Source organism: Rhinolophus hipposideros, assembly GCF_964194185.1.
Source record: "Rhinolophus hipposideros genome assembly, chromosome: 4".
Taxonomy (NCBI): domain Eukaryota; kingdom Metazoa; phylum Chordata; class Mammalia; order Chiroptera; family Rhinolophidae; genus Rhinolophus; species Rhinolophus hipposideros.
The window spans coordinates 3454980-3472635 of NC_138050.1; the positions used below are offsets into that span (position 1 = coordinate 3454980).

Genomic DNA, 17656 nt, shown 5'->3' on the forward strand with positions numbered 1-17656 from the left:
AAGACAGATACTATCCATGGAATTTCTAGAACAATGATCCTGGGGATGATTTTTGTAGATATAAAAGTCAATCGCTTAAAATGTTTAATAAACTGTGCGTGTCCAAAGGGCTGGAATAATTGGCAAGAGAAAGAAGGCTCCGAGAAAGGTGTTACCTCCGCCGCTCTGAAATGAGAGAAGCAGGATACATCTGCTGGTCTTTCCTCCCCTACCTGAATCTCGTCGCCATGTTCTCCAATCACCTCCACCAGTCTTGAGAGAAGGTCAGACAAGGCGTGTGCTGACAGCGGTTGTTTGAGTGCCCGGAATATCTGGAAGGATCGACAGGCGTAGTGCCTGGAAGAGCTCGCTAGGGCTGTCTGCAATGCAACTTCACTCAGGTGTTGTTCCAGATGGAAGCCTAGGGCACCGAGAGGCCAGAGACTAGGTCAACCACCATTCTGCAAACTGGGGCAATGGTTCCCTGGAAGCCTAAACAGGCTCACTGCACAGAGCCACCTCTTGATGGTACTTACTGATAAATTAACCATAATAAAACCACACACACACACACACACACACACACACACACTTCAATAAATCTTAAGGAGGCATAGTGTAGTGGAAAGAGTCAGAAGCTCTAGAGCAAGATGGGCTTGTTTTGAATTATAGTTTTGGGAGTCTGAGACAGAAACTTATTCTCTATGCGCCTGTTTCCTTATCTTTAACTTGGGAATAATAACACCTATCTCACAAAAATTTTGGTGAAAACTAAACAACGTAAAAAGTGCTTAGTACAGCGTATCACACATATATGCTCATAAGTGTATTATTATGTATTACACTGCTATTTATCTACATTATTCTTCAGATCACTTTATACATGGAATAATTTCACTCCTTTTTTTTTCCATAAGGGAATTTGTTAGAAACCAATTATTTGAGTACTTGTAGAAGAAGCTGTTAGTGAATTTAGTCAACTCTAAACATAGCCGAGGCCTGGGCCAAAGTCTTGGCTCTTTACAATAGTCTGTAAATACACAGATACTGAAATGTAGACACTGCAAAGAAAGCAGCTGTCGCTTAAACCTTCACGGGAATATGTCTTCTTCTAATAGCATGAAGGGAGTCAGCCATCAGAAAACCATTCGATCAGGTGGAAACGAAGCTGTAAGGCCACTGACTGAGTCCCGGGCCATTCAACTATATGCGTGGTCTGCCTCTGTGCAGAGAGAGACCCGGCTGAAGAGTCAGAGGGCTTGATGACAACAGCAGTCTGGGCTGTCTCCGTGGCACATTTGATTGTCACATGAAAGCGGACCAGGTGAGTAATTCAGTGTCATTGTTCGTTGCTGCCACTTGGCTGTTTGACCCTAGGGACACGTTGGCTGTATAAGAAAATGTTCCTGCACAGTGAACAAAGGGTCTTGGAAAATGGACTCGGGCAAATCCAGGGTGGTAAATGTTGGATGAAGCCCACATGGGCCATCTCACAACTTATGAATGGGTCATGTTTCAAAATAGTTCTTTATGTCTTTATTTGGTTTGTCAAAATATATTTTCCTCAAACCATTATATACGTGCGAGTTAGGTCAATGAACAAAAACTTACTGAAATCATAACATGCCTGAAGATGAGAACTGTACTAGAAAGACTGTAGACTCCACCACCACGATAATGGCCTTTGGGGAAAGCTAGTTAATGTGCAGTCACAGAGTGGACTGCATTTCCCAGCTTCCCTTGCAATTAGGAGTGCCTAACTAGTGAAACATGGGAAGAAGCACTAAATGCTATGTTCGGGCTGGTGTGTGAAGTCCTGGGAGTGACCCTACACTCGCTCTCTTCCCTCTCCTGCTGGCTGGGCACAGGGGATCCAGTAGAGGCCTTTGAGCCTAGGGGGTGGCAGAGCCATGGGATGGGGGAGTCTCTGAGTGAAAGGCCGCCTGCCCAGCCTCCACACCGAGCTGTTATGTAACCCAGAAATAACCTACTATGTTGAGCCTCTGAGCTCAACACTTTGTTACAGCAGCTCTGCCACCCTGACCAATACAGGCATTTCCAGGAACACATTTTACCATGCTATAGTGTAAGCAGGCAGAAAGCGGAGATGCAAAAACAAACTGTAGTGGGTAAGATATCCTGAGCAAAGAGTGAAAAGACTAGACTCCAAGCAGCAGCCTATATACCCACTGAGAATACAGCACGGCATTCTTATGTTTTCTCATTTTTATTAACTTCATACAATTAAGAGTGTTAGACAAACAAAGAGTTCACATACAAACAGTAAATTCCTTTCTTTGGGCTATGTTCAATCATTAAGTGACTTTTAAGTGGGGGGAATACCAATATATGAGGTCTTCATATTTCAAAGAAATTCCACAGGGGAAACTCAAAACTGGAAATGGCAATCCTATTTCTGGAACAATGCTCCCATTTCTATTTATTGTATTTTTGGTGTTTTAGTAAGTATCCTCTGATAACGAAAAGAGATGTAGCTAATCTAGAATGTTTCAAACTGTGAAATGTGCTAATTATCAGAGCAGCTGCAAAGCCTGTGAGCCACATTTATTTAATGTGTCTAGCCAGGTGTGTGAAAAAGGTAGGAAGAATTATTCCATCATGCTGATAAACCACATTTAAATTTCACACACAAATCAGCCCAGGCCACGTGGAATCCAAATGGAATTCAGCTAAGGGCTTTAATGTTATGATGCTATTATAGCCTAAATAGGAATCACGCTGTGTTCAGAATATTCAGGGCTCATCGGCACAGGCATTGTTAGCAAATATTTTTAAAGTCAAAAACATTTTATCACAAAATTCTTTTTTTAAAAACCAGTTTGCAAGGCTGACAATTTCTCACCATTGAGTCTGTATCTAATCAATTAACGATTTACATCTCATGGTCTTCTTTAAATAAAATATTACAGGCACAGTTTAATTCTAGTAATGCAATGAAACAAGGAGAAGCGTAACTTTGGGGAAATTATTTGATAGAGCATAAGGTATACAAGACATTAGCAGTCAGTTAGGCACATCTGAAATAAACTTCAACATTCCTCTAGGAATATTCTTCTGCTATCGGTTCTTCCCCATACTCCCGACTTTGTAGGAACGTGGGGAAGAAGGAGCTCTATTACAGGAAAATCCTGAAAATGGGATGTGGGGAAACAGGATGAAGTACCTGATTTAGAATCTTTAAATACGGACACGACGTGGCGTAGAAAATTTGTGAGCTGTTCAGCACTCTTTGAATTTTGGTTTTTGGGCGTGATGTCTTCATGGCACCAAAGTGGACCAAATGCCCTGAAACAAAACACACGCAGTGTCAAAAATATAACTGTCATATTGCATTTTTAAAACCATCTATGCAATCCTAACTCTAAAGTTGCAATATATGTTTTTAAAATGTTACTAATTCATTTGGGGGGTGAATTTCAGTCTTATTTAAGAGCATACTCAAAACAGGCTGAGCGAATGTGGAGATACAATTTTCTTATGTTTTACTCACCAAACCAAAAGCTCATGACATTTAATCACAAAATGAAAACCTCTCCATTCACCAGAACAGTGTTTGGCACATAACAGATGCCCCGTAAGTGTTTATTAAATAAAATGGTATAAAATACTATGTAAAATATAGATTTAGAAGCAGATGTGATTTGCACGTGCACGTTTCTGTGGTTAAAGTGCTTTCCTGAGGATTGCATCATCAGGTGTTGTCGAATACTGTAGAACCAAATTGGAGACACAACCTCTGTCATCTACTGTGTTTTTGACAGTGAGAACAGGATGGAGCCAGATGCGAGGGTTTCAGAGAACGCCTTTTCCAACACGTGGCCTTGACAGTGGTGAGTGGTGACAACAAAGCATTCAGGACGCTGAAGTCCCCTGTGTGTGTGGGCACCACCAGTCCTTCTTAAGTTTCCTGTACATTGAGTCCCCCAGGGAACTGACAGCTATGCAGAACACCCTGATTAGTTAACTGGTGAAAGAAAGTGATCTGTTCTTTCTTTCTGTCTTTTTTTTTACATTAATTGAAGCATTAGTTGAAGAAAGAGAGACACCAGCTAACACACATGCTTTTATATACGTGCTGGGCCTCTGGATACTAAGAACTCTGAAGCTAAATTGTCCATTGAAGAACCAGAAGGCCTAAAAAATGGAATCGCTCACAGCTTTTCTTGATTTTGCTTTACCATTAGTTTGATTCCTTCCCTATCATGCTTCCTATTGTCTCTGGTTTCTGACTTCCATTTATAAATGACTCTTTGGACTGGACGAGTGGACACTGGTCCCTCTGCAGCTGCTCCTGGGTTGACTGCGGCCTTCCTGACAGAGGTTATTCGCCACGTCTCAGGACTTGCAGATCCTAGCAGCTCTAATGGATTAAAGTCACGCTGGCCATCAGGCGCTACTTGCTTCTATCTGCGGCACTGTTGCTATACACAAAATCTCCCTGCCCATCAACTGTGACACTGGTGGAATCTTAGATAACTTCTACCAGGTCTGCCTTATATACAGACTCCAGAAAATGCAATTTAGAAGAGAAAATAGGACTTTGCTAGAAGGCCAGGATCACTTTTCCATCTATTTGGTTTCAAAGTGATGGCATTTCCCCCAAAGCCCCACCTGAGAACAGCAGCTCGTCTCCCTGGCCTCCTTACCTGGTTGTCAGAAACTCAATGAGCTTGTTTGCCTTCTCATCCATGTCAGCAGCCGTGTCCACGCCTTCCACCTCTTGGGTCATCTGGGGGAGGTTCCCGCTGCTGCCTCCCAGACTGATGCTGGAGGAGGTGGAACTGGAACTGAGCCCCGAGTCTGGCACCGGCGATGACTGGTCCTCCCGGAGGAAGTCAAAGCCACCTGGTGTAGAAGAAGATTAAGGTGGAGCGTGCTAGGCAGGGCACATGTGGAGGGCAGAGGCGAGCACACAGAAGTGTTGCTTATTTCAGGTTTTTGGAGCAAACATTGAAGTTTGGCTTTGGCTATGATTAAAAGAGACTCAGTCTTTCCTTGCTTATGGAATAGTTGCACTGCTTTGTAAACCAGGTGTGTGTGGTACTCAGAGCTTAGAGAATTACTTGATAGAGCATAATGCAAATACACATGACATTATGCTCTATCAAATAATTTTCTACTCTGGTGTTTTAATGGATGCTTTCTACAAAAGAAGTGGTGTGTGTGTTTGCGTGCGCGTGCGCGCACACACACAAGCTGATGTATAGTTCCACTAGGCATCTAGACCTATCTGCTGTTAATAAATTATGCCTGGATATTGGCCGAGTTAAACATTTTTTGAGGATACCAGTCACTTAATGGCTGATGAGTAAGTTATACACCATGCTTTTGAATAAATATGCCCAGAATCATGAATATTTTGTGTATATTAATTATTTTAACAAATTATATATCATGTTCGTCAAAGAAATATGGTGTAAGCAAATACTATTTTTACCCCACTACATATTTGGTTAACATTCGACATCTCTAGGTGTGTTGTGGGTTTGAAAATGTGTACACATGACTATCCCTTTTCCTCTTCCTTAAAAATCATAAAAAATTCATAGTCTGATGTGTCTGACAGGTGTATCGAATTAGAAGTAAGAAGCCCTAGGTCTGATATCATCTCTGCCATGCATTGCGTAATCTCAGGGAGTTTATAGGCCTTCTCTGTTCCTCAGTTTCCTATTATGACAAGATAAAAGACAGTGATTTCTGTCACAGGTTTTAGTGTAGATTTGAAAATAACTCTAGTTGAAATGCGATGTCCAATAAATATGACACAAATGTTTATGAAAAGGAGACACGTCTCAAGCCTTTTGTACACCTACCTATTTCAAGTGTGCTACAGAGTCAAGCATTCCAGCCACCTACTGTTTGTTTTGCCTAAGGATAGTGTGTTTTGCCACTATCCTTTTAAGCCACATCGGTGGTACGTGAATGCAAAACTGATGCACTCAGAGATACACAACGTAACAGACCTCGGAATTTTTTCTGCCTAAGGTCATGTGCTTAAAGGAAAACATTCTTGTGCTCGCTTCGGCAGCACATATACTAAAGGAAAACATTCCTGTCCTGGGGAGTGAGAAGAGCTAGAACTTGGGAATCTGTAAATGAAGCATCTATGGAAAAGAGCGTTGTGTGTCTCTGAAAGGCTACTGTTGGATTATATTCAATTATAATGTGGTTCAAAATAAAGACAATAATGATATGGAAATATGTTTGCAAATATTCAATAATGAAGAGGTCATATTTGTTTTCCAAAGACTCATGTTAACATCTCTCAGAGGAGGGCCAGTGCTGAGTACAGCTGATGAATAAAAGGTACATCCTTTCTAAGTTCATGAAGAAAGTACGTGGTGACGTGAAATGCCACACCATATCCAGTGCCAGCGGAATGTACAAAATAATTAGGTAAAAAAGGGAGCCCTGGATCTCTGTTGCTCATTACTATTTTAAGATATTTAAAATGTTCTGGCTGTACAACAGCACCACGATCGACCCTTTGGGGAAAGTCCTTATGAATGGCTGGACACAACTGAGTGATTTCTTTGACTCAGTTAATGTTTCTGCTCTCATTTCTAAGAAGCAGTGGTTTTTGATATACTTCCACTCATTAGTGCCTTCCAGAAAAGTCAGTCTTTAATAAAGTGAAACTTCCTCAGGGAAACTAGGAGGAACACAAGTGACACCTCGGGCACCTCAGCAACGCCCTGCTCTCAAGACGATGGAGAGGGCCACTGTTTTCTGCTTCTCATCCTTATGGGGTTCTAGACTGTTGCTCCAATGGACACTTTCACTTTCCATGTATCAATATTTAATGAGAGCAGCAACATAATAAGGAAAATATATTTGAAAATATTCAATAATGATTTTGAGAGGCTTGTTAACAGCAGGTGAAATGGTGTCTATTTTACCGGGCTATTTTATTACTCGGAAAGATGAAGGGTAAGAGCACTAGACAAGGTAAGTTGGGGTCCACCGACACCTTGAGTTATCTCCACACCTGTGACCTGACTCAGGCTCTCTGCCACACCTTCCTGTTACCTGTGTAGAGATACTCGGGTTGATAAGCTGGCTGGACGGTTAGAGTCTTAGCTTCCCCCATCTCTCGAGTCTGCAGGAGCACAGAGGCGATGGCCTGGAAGTTGCTGTTGCAGGAGAGGGCAATTAAGAGGTGAAGAAGTAACTTTTTGCTGTGTTCAAAGACCTCAGGCCGGTAATGGTCCAAACCTGGAACAAGACATGGAAATTCTTCGTATAAACAAAACTCAAGCTCGCTTAGATTCCAGGGATAGTAAAGATTCCACACCACCCAGAGGGAGTGGGGGGAACATACTTAAAGAATGTTTAGTTTTCCTTGCTAGTGTTTGTGTTACCAACAGAAAGAAGTTATGCTTAGGGAAAATAAAATGTTTTATTTCTTAAATCAAATGTTCTCATAAAATGCTCATAGACGGACTGCGCTTCACCTCTCTGACACGGTAGCATTCCTCCTTCCTGAGAGGCTTTCTCCCCTGGATCCCCTCTTACTGAAGAAGTCTGATTTTATTCATCTCTTCGTAACTACACCCCCTGGCTGGCTGTCCCCTTCCCATTTTTATTCTACGACTCGGGTGTTTTAAAATCTCAGTGTATCCGGTGTGCTCTATATTCTTTCTCTCTATGTACTGATCATGTCTTATGGCTTTAAATTTATCACATCCAGCCAAAGACCCTGAAGAGGCCCAGTTTGTTTTGGATATCTTCATAGATATCACGAGCGAGGTGCCTCTCTCTCTATACGGTAGTAACAGGACAATTGGAAACAATTCTGATGGCAAAAAAGGCAATGAGAAAGGGAGGAGACTAAATATTTAGAAATGAGGAAAGCAGATGTTGATATGAAAGGAAGGCTCCCAGGATACCTCTGCAGGTTGTGACCCTGTCGGCTAGAAGTGCTCTTAGACCCAGTCTTACCTAAGAAGACGGCATGGAGTAATAATGGCAGATGGAGGGCCCAGTCTTCTCTTACACTGTGATCCACAACCATTTCAGTCATAAAAATCACAGCAATATTGCACCTAATCAATGAAATAATGGCATTAATGAAACTTCTACAGAGGATGGAAACACATTTATAGATCATTAGGTCCCAATTAAACACAACTCTGAAGCCTGGCTGAAGATTTATGTTAGACCCTTATCCCAGGGAAGTGGAGTTAGCTTCTGACATTGCACAGGGCTCCAGGAGAACAAACACCAGTGGACTGATGACATGAGAGAGCCTATTTGTCACTAGGCAACAAGAGCTGAGGGATGAGGAGAAATAGACAACAAGGGTCCTTCCTTCAAGTTGCTTACAATCTAAAAAGCATGACAATATCAAGGTGACATCAAAGAAAAATTCAAAGGGCTACAAGGCAGCTCTCCACAAAGTTTAATATTTGACCAAACTCTGTCTATATACTGAGAACTGCAATTCAAGTCATGCATGGTGCCTCTGATTTCAAAGGTCATTTCATGTGATGGGACCTGGACTAGGCTCCCCTCTTCTTACAGAAGGAAAAGTCCATTCCAAGTGAAGTGGTCATTTTCCTGCACGTGCTGCTCACCTGTGGAGTGGCCCCCGAGGGGTGATGGTCTCTGGGAGGTAGTCAACCAGGGGGGCCCAGCACCCCCCCGTGGAAGGCATCGGTAAGGGCTGTGGCTGCTTGGTCTCTGTGATAGTCAACAGCCAGCCCGTGTAGGGAGAAACGGGGTCATCTGTAGGGTAAGAAAGACAGTGGGCTTTATTTTCAGGGAGAGAATTCTGTTTTCCCTGTGTAGTATTTTTAGAAAGAGTCTTACAACTTCATGCTTGTAAAAATAACTTTCTAAGCATTCAATTCGGTGAGTGTGAATTATATGATCAAGTGGGTTAGAATTACTTGATTAGGTTTCTTTCATCACTTTATTTTTGGATGCTTAATTTACAGTTATTCATTAGAGTGATGGAAAACAGATACACGAGAAGAAAAACATTGAAACACATGAGTTCCCATCACCATGCCAACTTGCTCTTCTTACTCTGGTCTCCCCATCTCAGTCAAGTGCAATTCCAAATCTCCAGTGTGCCCAGGTCAGGAGCCCTGATTTCTCTCACAGCTCACATCTGCTCATAATCATGATGATGAAGATGGTGACAGTCATGATGGTAACAATAATGACATTAGAACTAACACGGAGAGTTATGCCAGGCACGGGTCTACGTGTTTCTACATGGGTCTACATGTTAATAGTCCAATAATAGGCACCTATTACCCCTATTTCACAGAGGGGAAACTGAACTTACGTGACTTGCCACCATCACATATGCAAGAGCTCCACCATCAAAACGTGTCCCGAATAGGAGCACTTCCCACCGTCTCCATCAGAAGGCCCCGGTCTAAGCCACTGCCCCCCAACGGGTTTGCCGAACAGCCTGCTTACTGTCCCCCAGCATCCACCCTTATCCTTTGCAGTCTATTTCCCACAGACAGCCAGAACCTGTATTTTATTTTATTTTGGTGTAACTGACCAGAGCAGTTCTTTCAAAACAGAAGCTCATGCATGTGTCTTTCTCTGCTTAACACTCTCCAGTAGCGCCCCTTCACACTCAAAATAAAATCCAAACTCTACACCATGGCCTTTCAGGCCTTACATCTCCCTCCGTCCTGCTCCTCTCTCAGCTTGTCTCCGACTGCCGTCCCCTTGCTCACTCCACCCCGGTCATCCAGTGACCATGCCAGGCCCTGGCCGCCTCAGGACCTTCCATGTACCCTTCCCTGTGGCTGCAGGCTTGTCCCCGACGGCTGTGTGGTCCGTTCCTTTACTTTGGGCACATCTCTGCCCAAGTAGCACCTGGTCACAAAGGAGCTGGGTGGCCATTCCACCGACATCCACTCCTGCACACTCTCTGTCCCCTCAGCCTGTGTTTGTTTTCCTCTGGGCACAGATCACGTCACCTTCACTAACCCTCCTCACCCCCCCTGCAGCTCTAACATAAGCTCCGACTCCTCTGTTCTGTTCACTGACGTTTCCCCAGTACCTACAACAATATCTGCCTTGTAGTAGGGACTCGAAATATATTTTAGTAATGAACTTCCTCAACAATATCTGTAACGTAAACACAGCAACAATTTTCATGGCGTCACTTCTTGTAATGCTCTCCATACAGGCCAGGGGCATTCAAGACCAGCAGGTCCACTCAAGGCCACATGAGATGTCCCATGGATGTGGCCTCAGACAAGCTGGCTTAATCCTGGGATAGGTTTTAGTGTACTGGTTTTTCTCGGTGGCACTTTCAAAAGGCAGTGACAGGTTTACTGCTGCTGATCCAATGTAGAGCACTGGCCTGAACAGTAAGCAGCGCTGCTGGAGAGGGAGGTGACAAGTGTGACTGAGACAACTGAGGCTCCGATCAGGGATGGGCACTGGGACCAAGCACAGCCCACGCCTCCTGGGAAGTGAGCCAGGGTGCTGGCAGGGATGTGAGCATTCTCTCCAGAAAGGGACTGCTGGCTCTTTCTCACACACTAACAAATGCACAACGGGAGCCTTGCGATTCTCAGCCAGGAAGCTTGGAACAACTTTAGCCCAGAAAAAATTTAAAGCAGGTGTAACAGTCATCTCAGTCCTCTCAGTTAATTACCTATAGAACTCTCACCTTCAGCAAGTTAACTTCTTGAATGACCATCCAGGATACGGCAGCTGCAAAATGTACTTGTAAGCAATTGGCTACTCTACAATACACTCTGAAAGTGGAGCAAAAATGGAGAATACTGAAGAATGAATGGACCCAAACTTGTGATATTTCTCTTAGGAAAGGATAGACTAGTCTTTGTTTCAGTGATTCTCTCAGATATAGATGCAATAAATAAAAATGTGCTGAGAAGGATTAAATTGAACTAAAACTGATTTTCTATAGTTAGGTCGAAAGCCTTGTGACTCAGCTTCAATCCAGCTTAACTAGCTGTATCCTCATTATGGGGTTAGATACCCCATATGAGTATCTAACCTTGGCCTTGGAAAATAATGCAGATATTTTCCAACAGTTCTGAAAAAAAAAAAGCTTACATAATATTGGTAAAAAGCTACTTCACAGACTAGGACTGAATCAGTTTGTTCGTCCATTTTACTCAAGGTGCTATAGTTTTTTTTTAACATAGAAAACATACTTAAGAGGTTGCACACAGTCCTTTCTTTTGGATAAACCCAGACCTCGAAGCACCAGGTCTCTCCTGACCCCATCTTACTCTTCCCACCTCTCCAGGCGCCCTCAGGAATCCTGGGAGGAAATCAAGGCCCTTACCATGTACCAGATGCCTGGCCATAAGGTTTTGGAACTGAGCCTGAACTATGTGTTTCTTGTGGCATGGTATATTCCATCATTGTGTAGCTGGAACCAAAAATACATTAGAGAGGACCCAGTTACCAAAGTCCTGAGTGTGTGGGGCCGATTAGACCTGCTGCTTCCTCCAGGACAGTCAAGTTCTCTGATTTGAACACCCAGAGAAGGATCTTAGTATATATTTTACGGACTTTCTGTGATGAGATCTATTTGAGTAGTTTGATTTCATGTTTCTCTTATAATGAGTAATTTAGCTCTCAGTACCCAAAATAAATGCTATGAACTCTAATTTTTCTGGTCAATAACAGCAGTCATGTAAAGATATTACTGACACATGACTCAATTGGATTCCAACTGCATACTCCAAATTTTCCCATTAAAGTGTTATTTATACTGGTACAACAAATAAATAAGCATTTCTAGGTAAAATAGAGGCCATAATGATATTAGACTTTTTATTTCCTATCTGAATTTATAATCGTTTTTTCCCCTCTTTATAAATACTTCTATGATGTTTTTGGTTTGTCTATAAAGTTAGTGATCTGAATTAATTAACTCATTTTGTTCCAATTATCCTTCAAATTTTATTATTTTAATATGAAGAATATGAGTTTTTACTACCAGAGGGCTCTGATGATGTGTTTTCAAAATGATTTATATTTTATTTATTATAGTGTTTCTACCAAATTCTATGTCCTGTACCCAGAAGATATGCTTTAAATGAATCAACTGGCTCAGGCCAACGATATTCCTAACATACAATCCACAATCAGGGCGTGTTGTTTTGTCATCCCATGCCTGCCACATTCTGGGGTGGGGGTGGGGGGAGCCAGGATTTGACTGCTTAACGTTTTCATGATTCAATTTTTCTGTCCTCAAATTTGGGATTACAAAATATTACAAAGTAAGCAGACTTTTCTCAAACCAATGCCTCCATTTCTCGGGACTACTGTCCTCTGTAAAATCTGGTCCCACTTGGAACCCCTGGCCTGTGCTCCCAGATTCCTGTTCAGTATTTGCATGGCACAGACCCCTGATGGGGCCCAGAGAGGAGGGAAAATGCAAACAGCTTTATTTTACCTCATACCAATGGTTCTAGAAAAAAGTTTTATAGGGACATCTCTGACACCTAAGTTAGAGTTTGGTAATTATACATGGATTTTAGCCAGTCCTCCCATTGGTATTTTGAATGGTGGAGAATTTCCTATCTATGCTGTTAGAGGTAAAATAAGGGAAGCTGAATTGTGGTGTCACAAGGACTACTTAGCTCTGGTCCCACTCTGCACAATTCCCACAAAAACAAAGCAATGGCTACAAAGGCCCTAGGCACTGACTGACTTACAAAATGGACCTAACTCATGAAATATCATATTTACCCAAATAGACACCCAAATAGACAAATTCCACCAGTTAGTTTACTGATTTCCTTCGCATACCTAAATGTCATTGGGAGTGTTGATTCTAGAGTTTCTGTGACTTGTGATCAAGTAATACCCTTTGCCTGCTCAGTATTTACACACGTTGCCCAGGACTTAACATTGATTAATGCCTTGACCTTTTCAGTTTTTGTCAACTTCCCGAGGAACAAAGGAATTTCTGTGAAAATTATATCTCCCATTTCAGCAAAGTTTTCACTTGGTTACTGAGATTACGCTATTGAGAGATTTAGTGTAAAAACAGACTCTGTTCTGGGGGAACTGATTCTCTAAGCTTAAAGGTTAACACCACTTCCTAGAAAAACTGCATCATTTGTTTTCTAATGGGACAATTTCTTATTAGCCTTTCACCATCTGCATCATTGGGGAACAAATGCCAACAATGTACAAATACAGGTTTGAGTAGTAGCATGAATTTTTATAAGCTTGATTTGTCTACTGCTCGGCTTCTTGTTTTTATGATGCTGACTCTGTGCTCCATGTATAGTTGGGTTAAATGGTTACTTAATATTTACGGGCCCCTTTTTAGTAATTAGGCTAAGAATAATCAAAATACCCATATTCCTTCTCTAGCCATCTGCCTTCCGCCTGAAACCCCACAGGACGGTGGTACTTACTTTTATCCTCATCATATGACCCTCCAGAGCTGTTGCTGTATCTTGACTCCAGGCGAGTGTGGGCTCTGATGATGTTACTAAACCTTCAGATACAAGAACAAACGTCATGAAATACGGAGTGTGTGTGAATGTGCTATTTCTCGTAAACACACACTACTGTTTAGTGGTTGAGTTTTTGGCAGCTAGTTCTGATGCTTCTTTTCAAAAAGGAATATGTGAAAACTGTGCTCCAAACATTTCCTTTTCCCTCTGGAGAGTCAGGGGTCTCTCTTGCTCATAGCACAGTTTCAAACCTTTAAACAATAAACATTTTAAGGCTAATATTGGAATCAAACTAGAAAATTATAACATTTGTTTGCAAAGAAAATGGAGGTGATACTGAATAATATAAATCCTTGTTCACATGGTAGCCTGGATAATTGCTGAATGATTGAACAAGTAGAAGCAGAAAGAACTGGAAATACACAGAAATAGGTTCATAACAAATCTTGGACCTTTTACTGGCTTTAAAGTTTCCCTTAAAATGATTGAAGTGTCTTTAGGAAAAGGTTAACTAGTTGGTTGTAGTATCAACAGAGGACGTCTTTCTGTCTGTCCTATCTTGTGGCTTAGAAGTAACCAAAAAAAAAAAAAAAAGTACAAGCATAGTAACTTCACACACATCGCTCATTTCCTCTCTCTCATTCATCTCTGAGATAAGCATTATTACTTCATGAATGAGGAAACAGGCCAAGTGAAGTTAAACAACGCGTCAGTGTCAACCAGAGGATGGTGGCAGTACAGGGACAAGGTGGGACCTGGGGTCTCATGAATGAGCTCTCACTCGCTAGCTCTGTGACCTTGGCCAAGCCAAGCCCTTTACTCCTTGGGGACCCTGTTTCTACACTTGCCTCAAAGGAAGAATAATACTTCACCATTTATTTTGTTGGGTGTGGAAATCAAAAGAAATGACGCGAGGATGTTTCCCACACTGCGAGAAACCCTCCACCTATAAGGTATTAATTATTGTACTTCCACCTTGGCTTTCTAGAACACTTCTCTGAAGGGCACCAAAGACTTTCAAATCAATAGCATTTGAGTATCATCCAAAGACCTATAAGGTAGGGCAAGGGTGTAGCTGAGGGGATGAAATGTTATGTCTACCTTTATTTTATATAAAATGATATGAAGCAGGTTTTTATCTAAACATATGCAGCCAAAGCAAAGAACGAAGGCTATGCAGAAATATCTGGAAAATTCAAGCCAAGGTAGGAGTGTGCCTCTGCACTGCCATCTGTGTGCTCACAGACTACAGATCAATGCTCGATTTGCCCAGAGGGCAAACACAGGGCTCTGGCAGCCGTCCCGGTGCATGGAGAAAGAGATGTCTCAGAACTGGGTGTGCATTAAGGCGCCTGCCTCCTCCCAGGTGTGTAACCTCAGAACACGCATCCGAGATTGGGTTTGCTAAATACGGAACTGTGTAGACTCTAGGTAGTCTATAATGACTTCACTTTTATTCACTTCTTAAATATTTAAACCATCTTTTCCCCCCTCCTGACACAGCCATCTCTTCCCCCGTAACTCTGTACTTCAAATATTCTTCCTTGTCATATCTGTTGGGCTATTACTTTGTGAATCCATACAACAGAAACTGGAAGATGTCCGCTGAATTTCTTACAAATCAGGCCATGTAGCCGTCTAAATCAGACTGGCACTTATGAAATTGAAAAAGTGACAAACCTATTACCTTCTGAAGAAGCTCTCTGATCATGCTCGTGCTGACAAAGGTGAAGTTATAAGCAGCATATGCAGCCAGGCCTCATTCAGCAAGGAACAAAACCAGGGTGACTTAAGAATCGCACATTGGACATTTGCTCGGGACACAGACTCCTAGCTGCTCCAGAATCGCCACATACATCATTTGTACAGTCGTGCTCTGGAGGGTCTAGGCAGGAAGAATTATAGAATGGGTGGCAATTCTTCTCTTTTCCTTTTGGAGATGGATCTAAAGGACTGTTAGGGAGTGTTTATGAGGCCAAGACTCAGGGGAGGAGTGAGCCTCTTCCAGACTCTCCTCCTTTTTCTGGGAAAGATGGAAACCACAATGCAGTGTACATGCAGCAAGGAAAAAGAAAAAAACGACTTCCAAGAGTCAAATCTGTCCTTTCCCTTTGCTTTCCTGGGGTAGAGAAGATAATTCTGGGCCTGGGCCCTAGAGGAATTTCAGGGATTAAGTAGATCGAACAGTCTTTAACATCAAAGATATATGACTTAAGAAATAGATCATGAAAATAGCTCTGATAAGAGAAAAACCATAAGGACAAAATGTTTTCCTAAGTTTTATCCTGTTGATTTAGCTCAAAATAAGATTTAGGCAACTGTCTGTAGATTACTGATTTTTATCCCCCTCTCTCAAGACAGATCACTGGAAACTTCCATAGTTTTAAGTTTATTGCTTTTAGTTCCCTATGAAAAATCCTCTCATGGAACTACAAATTTATAAACTAGGCTTGTATTAAATGTTGATGTATTGAAAATACTTATGGAATTTGTTTCTGTATATTTTACAAACTGCTATAAACTGCTATTTTAATAAAAAGATGTGTTCACTTTGCTGTTTAATTGAAAAAACTATGTGAAAAATCCTTCTTAGAGTTTAGAGGTTCATTCTGTTAGTAGCTTCCGATGAATCATTTTTGTTTGTTTGTTTTGATGCACTGTTATAAAATTCACTATATTTTTCTTTTTCACTTTGGCTACTGAGAAACTCAAACTTATGTTAATATTAAGTTTTAGCAGTTTTCCTTAGTCAGAACTTTTGACACAACTATCTCACTCTCCTCTTAGCTTGGTTCTTATTCTTTTACCCTTGTTTTAATGGTCTTTTTACTATAAGCTATGTGAACTTTTTTTTTTTGCCAGGAGGAATGGAATTATTGAATATTTCTCAATGACATCAAAGAATCATTAATCTAGTCATAAGGAACATGGCAGCTGGGCTGCTGTTCCTCACAACTCCATGGTGCCCTTTGGAGTCCAACAATGTATTCTGGAGACCAGCATCCCCAGGTGACAGTAACTCAGCAGCCCTGTCAGTATTCTGATCATTATTATTTCTGTAGAACAGAGTAAATAACTGTCTCTGTCATGGAGTTAGCAAGAGGGAGGGAGAAAGGGGACTGGGTGGTGTCTGGACAGCTTATCCATCCCTGGACCTGTGATGTTTCTCCAATTTTCATGCACATACTGAATAAACATTAAAAATATTCCCACTATGTGCAGCACAGTAGGTTAAGGATAGAAATATGTATAAGAGATACATGGTCTCTGCTTCCCAAGAGCTAAGATCTAGTGGCTGAGATCAGCATGTGTACAAGTAACTACCAACCAACATGTCCTGGTCTACAAGGAAAAAAGGTGATAAGTAGATTGAAGAGAAAAAGGTATCCTAGGCTGAGGGTGCAGTCCACTCCCGTGGACCAGAGACTCTATTAGAGAAACAGGGTAGGTGAAGAGTAGCATCAATGGAACAGTGGAGTCCTTTGGGATATAATATTTACATGTGTATGATCATGTGTGTTTATGACCAATCAATCTATAGATATAGTCAGTATGAAAGATAGCTTGTACCAATGTGTACAAAAAATATGGGTAAATGCCTGCATTAGGCTTTCCAATGGACAATAGAGAGGTGATGTCAGAAGAGAAAATCAAGAGCTAAACAAGAAAGCCTCTCTTAAAGACGCTCTCAGGTCTCTATATTGTAGAGGCCACCTCTAAACAATTAGGCAGGACACTCTGAACTCCAGTTTTAAAGGGACCTCTGCAGTGAGATGTTAATATATAGAAATGCAGCACCTTACCACCCAAAATAAATTTAAGATGAAACATTCATATTAGACAACAAATTATAAAGAATGTTCATACCAGCCAGAAAGATAGATCTATCTTTAGAGAAATACAGGATTTTTTTTTTAAAAAAACCATGAGGTAGTTTTCCAAAGCAGATACTAGCAAATATAGACTGAAAAATAACATGTTAATTAGCAATCTTGTGCTGTCACTGACTTATGGAGTATGATAACCTTTATTCATTTCTAAGAAAGAAAGAAAGGCCTTACAGAACTATGAAGGGCAAGGTCGACAACTCAGCTGGGTTTGGGCTTTTAGTGCGAAGGAAAGCTGATGGATGAACGTCTGCTTCAAGGCAGGGCAGCCCCCCAGCAGTACGTGTGTTGAGGCACGTACAGACGGCTGAAGGAGAGAGTGAGCCCTCACCACTCTAGAGG

The 17656-nt window shown here is 41.7% G+C and overlaps 1 protein-coding gene across 6 annotated transcripts in view; it reads right to left on the reverse strand.

Moving 5' to 3' along the window:
• FRY (FRY microtubule binding protein) overlaps positions 1-17656 on the reverse strand; it is a 441344-nt gene that overhangs the window by 73858 nt on the left and 349830 nt on the right. For all 6 annotated transcript variants that reach the window (XM_081045758.1, XM_081045755.1, XM_081045754.1 and 3 more), the window contains 7 exons: positions 13386-13468; positions 8577-8727; positions 7942-8045; positions 7030-7215; positions 4647-4845; positions 3164-3285; positions 213-400 (listed from right to left, as the gene is read on the reverse strand). In XM_081045758.1, the coding sequence (XP_080901884.1) occupies positions 213-400; positions 3164-3285; positions 4647-4845; positions 7030-7215; positions 7942-8045; positions 8577-8727; positions 13386-13468 (1033 nt within the window). The remainder of the gene's footprint in view (positions 1-212; positions 401-3163; positions 3286-4646; positions 4846-7029; positions 7216-7941; positions 8046-8576; positions 8728-13385; positions 13469-17656) is intronic.